At 31.7% G+C, this 13425-nt stretch overlaps 1 protein-coding gene across 4 annotated transcripts in view; it reads right to left on the bottom strand.

Moving 5' to 3' along the window:
• The window catches only part of Mctp1 (multiple C2 and transmembrane domain containing 1), a 516302-nt gene that overhangs the window by 209073 nt on the left and 293804 nt on the right, over window positions 1-13425 (bottom strand). For 2 of the 4 annotated variants that reach the window (XM_077796263.1, XM_026385887.2), the window contains exons 6-7: window positions 9221-9259; window positions 2120-2179 (exon numbers count right to left, since the gene is read on the bottom strand). The exons of 1 other annotated variant lie outside the window; for it this stretch is intronic. In XM_077796263.1, the coding sequence (XP_077652389.1) occupies window positions 2120-2179; window positions 9221-9259 (99 nt within the window). The remainder of the gene's footprint in view (window positions 1-2119; window positions 2180-9220; window positions 9260-13425) is intronic. One more of the 4 variants, XM_077796264.1, reaches the window with a different exon arrangement.

The raw sequence follows: 13425 nt of genomic DNA on the forward strand, positions 1-13425 counted from the left end.
TTCACTCCATATAACTCATTTGCCATCTCTTGAACACATGTATTTATACTTATAAATTAAGCAGATAAAACTTTCTTTCAAATCAAATCTCATTTAACTTACATAACACACCTACACTCTTCATGCAAGATTTTTTTTTTTTCCCGAGCATATCTGAAAGTGTTCCTGGGAAACCTCCTTTCATATATATTCCCACTAAAAGCTCATCAGAATACCAATATTGCTTGGGTAAAAAGCCACAAGGTAAGTTTTCAGAGTGGCCTTTTTATGTGAATATGTGAAATAACACTTATCCAGCTGTGGCCAATAATTTTCTGATTTTGTAAATGGGACATTGAACGCAGCAACTCCTCAACAGAGGAGCTGCTCTCCCTACTCACGAATTCTATTCATCTACTCAAGAGAGGAATGCTTTTGGTGTGAGTTCTTCAAAAACATTTATTTCTGTGGCATTCACAGAAAGAGACATATTGGTTCTGATCACACCATCTGACTACTTGATGATACTGATATCATTTCTCTGGGCCTTTGTTTCCTCACTGGTAAAATAAATAACCCTCACATATTCTGTTTGTGACTCGATTCATTTGTCACTCATTTGTTGTTGCTTTCCCATGAAAAAGCATTATTGCTATACCTTGGACACAAAACAGCTATTGTTTAAACCTGTATATTTGTTATTCTTAAATTACACAGTTTAAGCAATTGAGAAGGTTATTAATATTTAAGGATGAATATAATCAAATGGAAAGCACTGATAAATGGAAGACTAATTTAGAAACAGCAAAGTCGGAAGAAGATGTTGAAAGAGTCACTTGAAAGGGAGACTTGAAAAAGTATTAATTACAGAGTTGGTACTGGTGGCAAATCTACACTAATTGCCAGTCTGCATGTTTGCTGCATAGAGAACAAACAGAACACAGAACACCCTCAAATCCTGCTCTCAAATAAGTGTTCCATGTGAATTCACACCACATTTTTGGAACTTAATAGATAGTGAAAAATGTTTGCAAAAAGCCATTTTCCATTTCAGGTCATAGAATGACTCAAAAGCAGCTTCTGTGATCATGGACATTGCATGAACATGTAAGATGAACTGTGATTATTTCAGCATATGTATAGAATACCTTCAGCAAAGGCAGTGAACTGAAAGCAAACGAAGAGGCTATAATCACTGAAATAGTCTTGCAGTAATAAAAGTGCAAAAAAGTGTTAAAGCAGGCAGGGATGAGAAGACTTGATTTATACTTGCTCAATGATCAGTACATAGCTTAATCTGGAACCTGACAGACTGCTTAAGAAACACTGCACCATATCTTAAAATTCTAAGGAAATAGGTTATTTTCAATCATGAGCAATTTGAGAGCCAAGAAAGGAAAATAGCAAAGCCCTAAGATTATAGCATTTCCATGGTAGTGACTATTGCTATATAATCATGTACCAAGTGTGAATTTTCAAAGAAAGAGAGACACTCTTAAAGGCAAAGTTAAATTAAGTGTATTAATAGTAAATCATGCTGCATATGATGCAGAAATAATAGCAGAGAAAAAAAATGTATGACAAAGCTCATAAGACTTTAATAATTGAAGAGTAAATTAAATTGCAATGGCATTTAAAATTAATTTGGTAGAAATTTCACCTTTTTTTGTTTCAATCAAAATCAGAGTTAATGTTTTTCTAAATCATAGAGGTTTGTTTTTTTTTTTTTCCTCAAAGAAAGGGCACTGATTATCTTGTACAGATCAAGTGTATATGTTATATAAGATCAATGTAACACAAGTAAATTTTTTTTTGAACAGAAATGAAGCAGAAAATAATCTCCAAGGTGGAAGGCCTCTGGGGTTCCAGCTCTTTGGAACAGCCTTTGTCTCACAAGGAACTAACTTCAAAGATATAAGTTTTCAAATACATGAAGTTCTTAATGTTTTTTTTTTCAAATGAAGAAATAAAAGAGTTAGCTATCTAGAGGACTTAGAATAAAATTTAATAAAGAAGACAAATGAATACACCTGTCTGGAAGCCTATTTTAAAAAGTGAATTTCTTAATTCACACTCAAGTTTCAAAATTTCTATGTAGAACAAAAATCAAGAATGTTAATATAAAGGATTTAGACATTACCCTCCAAAAGAAAGACTTCACAGAGAAATAAGATCCAACCACTTCATTTTCTGAGAGTTCCTAAAAACAAACAAATATTTACCCAAATGTTGTTTTTTTTGGAATATTTAATTAGTATTCAAAATCAAAACAAATAAAATCAAATAAAAATTAAAAACAAAATCTATATATCCTGGAGATCCATTGGATAGTAGAAACCAAGTTTCCTTCTCTTGTGAATAAATCAAAGTTTTTATCCTATTCATCTCTGACATCAGTGGTAATAAAGTTGAGAGGATTGTTTCTGTAGTTTGAAGCAAGTCCACTTACCTTTTTATTATTAATTTTTTATTAATATACCTTTGAGTCTTATCATAAAAAGTAAAATTGTTTAAGGATATTTTTTAAAGATTTTTTTTTAGTTGTTGATGGACAATTATTATTCTTTTTTTTTTCTTGTGGCTTCTAGCACCATGTTTGCTCTGCATGGGTATGAAATTTTCAACAGACCAACCATGTCTCTCCTTTTACTAGTTTCTAATGATAATGACAACAAAACACCTGGCATTATGATAATGCACCCTAAACAAAAGTGCCGACTTAAACATAGAGAGCAAGGAAAACTGCACAAACCATTCATGAATTCCAGAAAAGACTTGGGCTAAACTGTAAGGATACATATTCAGTTATACTTCCATCTTTATCAAGACAAGAAACAAATAAGTGAGGAAAATTGCCATTTTAAAAGTTCTAAAATTATAAAGTGACATCAAAAGGGAACAAAAATATAGATATCAAATTGATAAAGGAAAATTCCTGAAAATATTCCAAATAATGAATTGTCAGAGTGCTTGTACTGAGGTTTTTAATTTATTAGAATAAGATCCACTGGTAGTATCTTATTTAGATCTATTTTTTTTGCCTCCATAGGTCTAAAAATTAACTATATTTTGAATTTAAAAATCTAAAAAATAACATTTTTACTCTCAAGGAAATTAAACTAAAGGATAGTTTTCCTAACCCTAACAAATTAATGAGATACTATTTTCCAGTTGTACATAAAAATAAATCACAGAAATCTCTTCAGAATATGTATTAGATAGAACAAGGATTAGTCAATAAAGTTATGTTAAAAGTGATACTTTGGCCAGGCAAGGTGGCACACACCTGTAATCCCAGCTACTTTGGAGGATCCTTCAGGAGGAAGGCAAGTTTGAGGCCAGCCTCATCAATTTAGTGAGACCTTTCATTTAAAAAAATAAATAAATAAATGGAATATATCTAGTTGTAATTCAGTCCCCAGTACTTCTCCTTCCCCTTCCTTCTCCCTACTCCTTGCTCTCTTTCTTCTATTGTTCTTTCTGCCATTTATCCATAGTTTTTTTAAAAAATTAATTTCTTGTGGATATTCATGATGGTGAGAGTCACTGGAGTATTTTCATAAATGCACATAGGAAAGTTATTGCAGAATCAAATTAGCCTTAATGTGTACAGGCCTTTAAACATATCACATAGTACTGTAAGTCACTCATTCTTCAAAATTCAAGACAATCATAATAGATTTGAAACTATAAACCTTGGAATTCAAGTATAAGAATCTAGTCAGCAAGCCTTCCTGCTTATATGAGTGTGCTTTTATATGAGCACAATTCCTTTTGATAAAAATCATTTGGCGGGCTGGGACTGTGGCTCAGTAGTAGAGTGCTTGCCTAGCACACATGAGGGACTGGGTTTGATCCTCAGCACCACATAAAAATGAAACAAGTATATTGTGTCCACATATAGCTAAAAAATAAATTTTAAAAAATCATTTGGCATTCAAGAGATTAAAAAATAAGTAAGTACCTGAGTAAATCATTTACATAAACTTTCCTGGTCAGACTGGAATCACTGTTCATCAAAACCATGGCTACTGGATGCTTCCATATTATCAATAAGAATGGCTTATGATATCAACTAAGCCCTATCAACAGTTATGTCAGCCAAGGTTTTGGTAGCAGGCTCCTAACAAAATTATGAATTATTTTCACTGGGATTCAAAGTACATTAAAATTCATAAATCTCCTCTTAGTTGAATTCAACTTAATCTATCTCATCTTTCTTCTTAAACTAAAAGGCCATGTAAATCTGAGAACTTGCTCTTAGTTCCATTATGTGGAGCCCAGTTACATTAGTTCTCCCCCTTTTATCAGCCTGGGAAGAACGACCCTGGGAAACTTGGTTACACTCCTATAATGTGACAGCTCCTCTGCAATCCCACGTTGAACACCAAGATAGACCTAGATCGCGGTTGTGGTAGAATCCATCCTCTGCTTGAGATTATATTTCGTCCTTTTATTTTGTGCCAACTCATTTTGGACCCACAATATTTTAAAAATTCAACAGAAGTGGTCAAATAAATATAATGCCATCATTATAGCAAATCCCTGTAGTTATGAATCATAATACTTAAAAATGTAATTTTGTGCCTCTGGGGAAGTATTGTCAAAACAGCAAAAAAAAAGTCATCACAACATAAATTTTAATTATGGCTCCATGTATTTTATGGGATAATTAAATGTTTACTGGCATTACAATAATACTTGTTTTAAATAAACATACTACAAATTTCAGGAGTTTGGTTAACTAGGGTCAAAATATTCTCCATCATAATTGCTCAATTGTTCACCATTTGTTGGATTGGATTCTCAGAAGTCTTAATTACAGAATGAATTTACAGTATTTCCAAATAACACAGATTTGGAAGTAAAAATAATGGCAAAGCAAAAAATTTTAAATAAAATGTTATGCTTCCCTCAAAAACAAATAACCATATATCACTTTTTCAAAGATATATGCATAATAATTTGAAATGATGCAACAAAGAAAACCATTTTGGTCACTCCTGGTTGAGAAGGTATGTTACCAATAAACTGTTAATTTTTTTGCAGATTTAAAAAAATCACCTCTTTGTCAGGATCTGAACTCTTTGTAGGAAGGACCTGGTAATTATTAAATGATACCTTAACCCCCCCCCCCAGTATATCTGACTGTGTGAGATAGTTAAAAATGTGTTAATCTGTTTTTTCCCCTCACTTAAATTAAAGCACTTATGAGTTTCCACTGCATTTCTAATGAGTTACCCAAAGTGTCAGGTTTAACTACACCCTGCAACTTAAAGTTGAGTGGTCTCTAGCTCAAATTAAAATATATATTTGCTAAAAAGACTTGTTGAAGATTGCTTCATTCAACCAATGCACAAAATGTTTTATAGTTCATTTAAGTTATGCTAAGTGATTATAATAAAGTTGTTATAAAAAGATATATTAAAAAAAGAAAGAAACTATTAAGTAACAGTAGATATGGTAATGAGATCATCATAGCAGTCTTTATTATATTTTCCAGAGGATGAACTTTTTCTTAAAGAAAATTATAAACTATTACTAAGGTCATGAATGGAACATGTATATCTTTATATTATCACTATAGTATTTCTCAGATAATTTAAGCAATTTGTTGAAATACATAAATTATTATATCACCCGAATCCATGGACACACTCATTCTTCTGAATTGAAACACAGACATACATACATGGTATAAAATCATAACTGCTTGGTGTCTGATAGAGCCAATTATTTCATTATTTTTTCCATTTTGGCTTGATCTTACAAAATTTATTCACAAAATACACGTAAATCTTCTCTTTTGACCTCATGAAACTTTCTTGATGAATAATTTAACCTTAGAATAAATTATCAATGGTAAGCTTCTTCTAAAGAATAAAGTATTGCATTTATCTGCCAAAATGCAGTTCGTCACATAAGTGTAACCCTTTGACCAGCATAATTATCTAGTTGCCCAAGTTTAGGGATAAATTGATTCCTTTATTCTTAAAATAACATTCTTCTGTTACAGTTGAGTGTGAGGCACAATTTAAAATGTGCATGATGGAAAGTGTACCTGGGGAAAACCAGACTGTTTCAAAGGATGCTACCTTTCCCAGAGGAGGAGACCTTATGGAATTCATAACTGTTTACTGATTTGCATAGCATTCAAATACAGCACATATTTCACATACTCTTGCTCTTCGAAGGTGTAGGAGCTTCCCCCCACCACTTGTTTTTAGGTGATAACACATTTACTCCAAATAAGTTAGTCCTGAACAGCAATTATAATTTCTCTCTCCTTAAGCTGGCTACTCCTCTAATGATTTCAATAGTAAATACAAACCCCATTATGTGAATGCCATAAATAATAAAATTTCCATTAAAAGAATATATTATTGGGCTGGGGATGTGGCTCACACGGTAGCTTGCTCGCCTGGCATGCGTGCGGCCCGGGTTCGATCCTCAGCACCACATACAAACAAAGATGTTGTGTCGGCCGAAAACTAAAAAATAAATATTAAAATATTCTCTCCCTCTCTCTCTCTAAAAAAAAGAATATATTATTGGCAGAAGTGAGATAAATAAAATGCAAAAAGAAATCTCATCACCCAAACTCAGGATGATGAAAATGATAAGAAGACATGTAAGTAATGGGAAATTCTAAGAGTTGCATATTAAAAGTAACATCAAATTAGCTTTCTCCCTCTATAGTTATGTTTTTCTGAAAGTACCCAGTCAAAATGCTATCGACAATCTGAAGCAACTCTTCCTGGCTGAATTTAAGTCTTTGCTACAAAATCTCTAATTCTCAGATTTTATATCCTTAAATGATGCTCAAAGTCAGGCTACATTTCAAAGTCCTGCATCAAAATACAGGAGACCTCATTCCTGTAAATCAGAATTCCAAAGAAGAACATGATTTAAGTTTATATAAAAAATTCACCTTTGATTTTGAACACAGTTATATCAAGTATAAATACCTGTATTTAAATGTAATGAAAAAAAATTCCAAAACTAAAAGAGAAAAAAATTATAAGACGAGACTCTTCAAGGGGAATGTTGAAATAATTAGAGAAGAGGTCCATTTCTACAAAAAGTAACAGTAACATTTATAAACTTCAGTCTAGTCACTTTTCCCTCAGTTTCCCAGGAAGCATAACTCACTGCAGGACTCAGGGAGCAGTTACAAATTGGTAGTCTGTGTGAAGGATGGTGAACGAGGAAGTAGAGGTAGTAGTTGAATGTCAAATTTTGCCGGAATTTTTAATTACAACATTATAATAAATATGGCAAATGTTTTAGGGTACTGTGAAAAGTTGAATGAGTGAGTTAGCAAGTGTTCCTTGTGTTCTCATAGAAAAAGAAAATGAAATGAGCAAACTGATTTTAACTCATTCAGCATTCAATATCCCCATTAAATTTTACCAAATTGAAAATCCTTTAGACTAACCCCCAAAGTAATATTAACACCGGTACTAAATATAAACTGCCAAATACTCAAATGAGTGTTGGGTTAGACACAGGGAATCTGTATCTTCAGTGACAAGCTTGAAAAACATACCATTTTGAAAGTACAAATGGATTATTAACAATAAAAACTCCAAGTTTAGATATAAAAATAATGGTAAGTAGATGTTTACTATACATTTTAAATCTTCCTGTAGACTGAAAGAAAATATGTTTATTTTTCCTGAAGGTTAAATTTAAACACAAAATAAATGTATTTTTAAAAAGAATATTTCTATACTTTTAAAAATTTTTTTGTAGTTGTAAATTGACAGAATTCCTTTGTTTTGTTTTTTATATACTTATGAGGTGCTAAGGATCAAATCCAGTGCCTCACAAGTGCTAGGCAAACACTCTGCCACTGAGCTACAACCCCAGCCCCATGTTTCTATTCTTTTTTATATTAAAATCAATCAGGATAATTCCCACTAGTTGATACTAAATACTAGGTCAAACTCTTTTCCAGGATTACATGTTAAATTCATCTGGAAGAAGAAATATGACTATATTATTAATGGATTGTTTTGGGTTCTATACAAATATATCATCAGAGATATAGAATAACAAAGTCAAATTATATGCATTTTAAAGTACATATACTATTAATATAATACTATTTTAAAATATAATTACAAAGAAAAAGTAACAAATGTGAACAGTACAAAAATTTCTTGAAACTTTATTTTGTTTAATAAAAACACTGTGAATGCCAAGTCAGAAATACTCAGCAACTTCCTTAAAAAGCACTTTTGGGGACCTGACCTTTTTGTGACTTATCTTTTGTTCATCAATGCTATAAGAATTGGAGAGAAATTATACTTAAGAAACACTTGTTGAAACAGATTAATCCATTATCACAAATATTAAAAATTAACAAAAGTATTTTCTTAATTCACAACAAAATAAAAATGACAAAATTAAAGAAAAATGTAAGTAGTAGGATGATTCAATCAGAATGGAAGAAAAAAGATTGTCATGTTCCAGGGTCTAAAAAAATTAGTCATTATTTAAAAAGGAATACTAACATTTTAAGTAGAAATTTGTGCAGTTTTTGTAAATGAAATCTGTTTGACTTGTTGGAAGATATATTTATTTAAACGTTCAGTTTAATCTTTATATTTATCTATGACCAAAAGTGGTACCACCACTGAATAAATTAAAAGTTCAGTATATATCTTACGTGTCTGGCAAGTTTTAAGGAGATAGCCAGGGTTTTTGGTACCTGGCAAGAACTATAAATTCCCCTCACTCCCAAGATCCATGTATTTCTTGAAGTGAGAAAGACAATGAAGAAAAATTGTTTTCATTATACACTCCAAAGTCATGATACAGTGATTTTTTGAGTTTAGAAAAAAATCTCATACTCAGAAGGAAGATCCACAAAACTTACTGGTTTTGATCATTGAAAACTGTCTGGAGTTGTCCCTGTCCTCACCTCATCATTTCATTCTGGGAGCAAAGTGATTTTCTAGACCCTGTTGTACATTTAATAGAGACCAGATGCTGAGGATGATGCTGAGAAGTGATCAGAATTTAACAGGAGAATGATTCACATGCTCTTATTGGTGTGATTTCTGTTCATTTGGAAAGCATTGCATGATTTGCTTAAAGTTTATGGAGAAAAAAAATAACAATTGAATAGTGATGCGACTCTGTGGTATAGCTTGAGGAAGTATGAGAGGGGTTTGGGGAAGCAGCTGATAGTCTTCTCAACAAGAAAGCTGAAAGATCACATGCTAAGAATTACCTTACTTGATCTTTTCCAACTCTTCCTCATTAGCATTGTCTGTAAATGAAATAAAGCATTTTCATTATCTTTTCACTCTAGTAAAGAATAGGGCAGCCACTGTTTTCTAGAGGAAGCATAACATTTATTAGCTTCTTAAACAGCAAACAGTTTTCAGCAACAACTACACAAGACAAAAAAATGTTTTTCACATATACATAGCTAGAGCAGCACCTTTAACATTCAAGCAGTCTTTCTGGTAAGAGTTCATTTGCTTTATTCTTTAATGAAGAAATGGGACAATATATTTAAATAGAGTGGAAACTTGAAATTCCTTAGCTATCAACTTGAAAATATACACTGAATCTCATGATTCACAACTGTTCCTTTTGGTGGTGGGAGTTGAAGTGTGTTTGGCTTTATTAGATATATAATAATTTTTCTCTTCAAACACAATTAAAATCTGTGGCTTTGGTGACAGTTTAGAATCATCTCTGCATCTGGTTAATCTTTGTTCTCAGTGACTACAAAATGCTTTCTATTAAGGAAATGCTGCTTGTTGTGCTGGCTACACATGCATCTCCTGCTCATTGTTCAATCCAAACTTACTCTTCAAGCTTTAGGTTTGTGTCATACTAAGAGGTATTCATGGGCAAATGTTTTAATCAAAGTTCTAGAGATTTGTGATGAGTGCCTGAGATCATTGGTCTCTTGCATCAAGTAAACCATGAAGTCCAAAGACTTTCAAAATTATTTTCTCTTTTATACTAAAATCTTCTCAGTGAACCTTAAGTTTTTAACCTTTCTGATTAACCTCTTTACCCTGTCTTAGTTTTATCATTATCTTTGAGGCAGATGAAGTAGAGAATAGGGAATATTTGAAGCAAGAATTATAGCTTATAGAAAATGCTTATTGTATTTGTATACCAAGGAAGTATACTGGTGCTTTTAAGAACTCTATCTCCTTCAGCAGAATTCACTCTAAAGGAGGGCTGTTTCAGCAACCATTCATGGATTACAAAAAACAAAAAACGAAGACAAGATTTTAATATAAGACTAAAGCAACCCTTGCCCTGCACCAAGATAATGGAACAATGTAGAGGTTTTAAGATTGAAAATAAGAAAATCATAAATTTATCAAATATAATGAAAAAAATCTTTTGTTTGCAGATAATGGCTTTATAGGGCATTTTTTTCTACATATACTCTGTGTTAAATATTGACCAAAACATGGAAGAGTAATAGATTTCCTAAGGTTCTAATACTCACCCATGAGTTCTTCAAATGAATCTAGGAAACTGCAAAGCAGTGTTATCAAATACTATTATAGGGACATTTTGTGTTTTCTAAGAACTAAGGTCTGATTCATTTTGAAGTAAAAAATTCCATCATGGGGTTGTGGATATATATATATATATATATATATATATATATATATATATATATCCTTTGGACGTATGTTAGGTGTTTGTTGTTGATGTTAAGTGAGTCATCCACGTCACCACACCCAATATCACCACATCCTTCACCACCAAAAGGCGTTTGGAAACTGAATTAACTAATGTATTCCATATTCACAAAAACTGTCTAATTAAGAGTTAGATAATGAATATTCAACTTTCTCAGAAAGCACAGTTTCAGTGGACTGCATGATAATTTCTAGAGACAATGTTTTAAATTAAATAAAGTGAGAATTAAACCCCATCACTCATGATTATTTAACCACCATCATCTAGCATCTAAGAATCTTATGCAATTCCATTCTGTAAGAAGTGCTATGCTATGAAAAAAGTGTTTGGGATATTGGAAGAATGGAATCTCATGGCAACACTTGATTCAATACTGCTGGGCAGAGTTACCTCCTCTGACTCAGAGTACTGCATATGACTAATTTCTACATGTAAAAGAAAATATGAGGCTGGTGTTTTTTCCTATCTCTCAAAATGGGTTTTATGAACAGGTTGTGTGACTTTAGTTTTCAGAATTGGAAAACTGATACAAGAAAAAAATTCAATTAATTCCTTGAGTTGAAATACAAAAGATTTGACAGTTATCAGGACCATTTATTTTCCTGATTCAGTGTCTAAAGTTACATTATTAGAGTCAAGTGATTCTCACAATGGCTCCAGATTTTATAACAAAATTTCTGCCACTTTTGTCAATCCTACCAGCTAAGTAATAGATTAAGTTTCCAGGTTCCCTTTTCTTTTTAGAAAGTTGGATTAAGATAGATTCAATAAAACTAAAAACAATAGAAATGTTAAGAAGGAAATGAGTTTAATAGAATACTATTAAAACTGTTATCTTTGCTATCTGGGACATCTGTTAGAGAAGAAAGATCAGGGAATGTTAAAGATAAGAGATGAAGCAAATTCTAGAAAAATAAATTTTTTTTTGCTCTGTGATCTTAGGTTCAGCTGAGAAACATATGAATTTGTTTTCGAAAATGTCAGTATCTAAAATTAAACTTAATAATTATTAGCAGCTCAACCTTCCTTGAAACAAATAAAAGAAATAAGTAGCATAAAATAGCTATTGATAGAGCTGCAGAAATGACTATTTTTAAAAGATGCCAAATCTCAATTCATTTTCCATTATCATCTTCTGTAGTGGTGATATTTTTTAGGCAATTATAAAGCTAACATACAAACAAAAATTATAGAATTATTAGTCTATGCATTTTATAAAACATATTTAATTATTTTGCAGGTAGTCCAAATTTTGGCTAGATAATAATTCTGAAAAATAAAAAATTAAACTAAAGTAAAAATATGTTTTTAAAATTCATTAAAGGTCAACTAGGACCAATCCATATGTTTCTTTGAATTTTCTAACTTTTTAGCCTTAGCCAAGCAATTTGTATGCCTCCATTATCTAAGAGAGTGTGTAACACAAATTAACTCACTTTTATTTCACAAATTCTCCAATGAAGAAAGCTGTGGATTGAACTCTGCTAGAAAAAGAGCCAGAAAGAACTCAAACACACTATCAGACAGAAATACCATATTTAGGACACACATGTATGAACTGCATACCTTGCAGGTTCGAAAACAGAACATGCAATCAAAACAGAAATGACAGTTGTGCCATGCAACACATCAGCATGCCCCCCATGAAGGTTTTGGGTTCTTGTACACACAATGCTGGAGACTTAAAAAAAAGTGTATGTGTGTGTGTGTGTGTATGTGTGTGTGTTTCACATCTGGGATTTTTTAAAAAAAGAAGTCAATGGAGAAAATTTTAATATTGGCAACTATGTAATACATTTGCTATTACTCATATCATACTTCTCAAATTGCTGAAATTAGACATTGCAAGTTGTCAAGGCTTTGGTAGACTCAGTAGGCTGATAAGTTTTTTAATTCATTCTTTAATTTTACTGATTTCCAGAAGTAGCAATCCACACAAGAAATCATCCCAACTGCATTATTCATGGAACCTATTGTCAGTATTTAACAGTGCATAAAAAACTCACAAGATAACTGATTTAGAAATCTTAGCACTTTGTATTACTGACTACTCTATATTTCCAGTTACTCTCTTTCTAATTTTAATAACATTTTCCTAATGTAAATGGTATTTCTTATTTGATAGGATTTAAAGGGTCTTAAACTCATATCTTCCATTTTTCCATTTTAATATGTATAAATACTTACCAGAGTTTTGTAAACACAGGCATAAAAATAAACATGCAGTTTATTATTACTATGATTTTTAGTTTTAAAAGTTTTTTTTAGTTGTAGGTGGACACAATACCTTTATTTTATTTATTTATTTTAATGTGGTGCTGAGGATTGAATCCAGTGCCTCACATGTGGTAGATGAGTGCTGAGCTACAACCCCAATCCCAATATGTGTTTTTTGAATTGAACTATTCAGTTTCAAAAGCCTAAAATAATTTCTGAGCTAATAATCTAAGAGAACAGAACTCTTCTTATAATTTTGCTATATGAGGGTCAATGCAAACTCATCCTGTATTTCTTCTCTGTATATCATTCATATTAAATGGCATTGTGAAGCATTCTGATTTCTGATTTGGTGCATTTTGAGATTGAATTTCTCTAAATAAGATTTGTTCATGGATAATTTGTAAAAGTTCAATATGCCTTTTTCATCGAAGCAATACATTATATATTTAAGGCATAAGATAATTTAATTTGAAGACAAATTGGATCTCTGATTGTCTTTAACCAAGAAATTTCAAACTTATCCCAGAAAAACATAGT

The sequence above is a fragment of the Urocitellus parryii genome, chromosome 1 (assembly GCF_045843805.1).
Source record: "Urocitellus parryii isolate mUroPar1 chromosome 1, mUroPar1.hap1, whole genome shotgun sequence".
Lineage (NCBI taxonomy): Eukaryota > Metazoa > Chordata > Mammalia > Rodentia > Sciuridae > Urocitellus > Urocitellus parryii.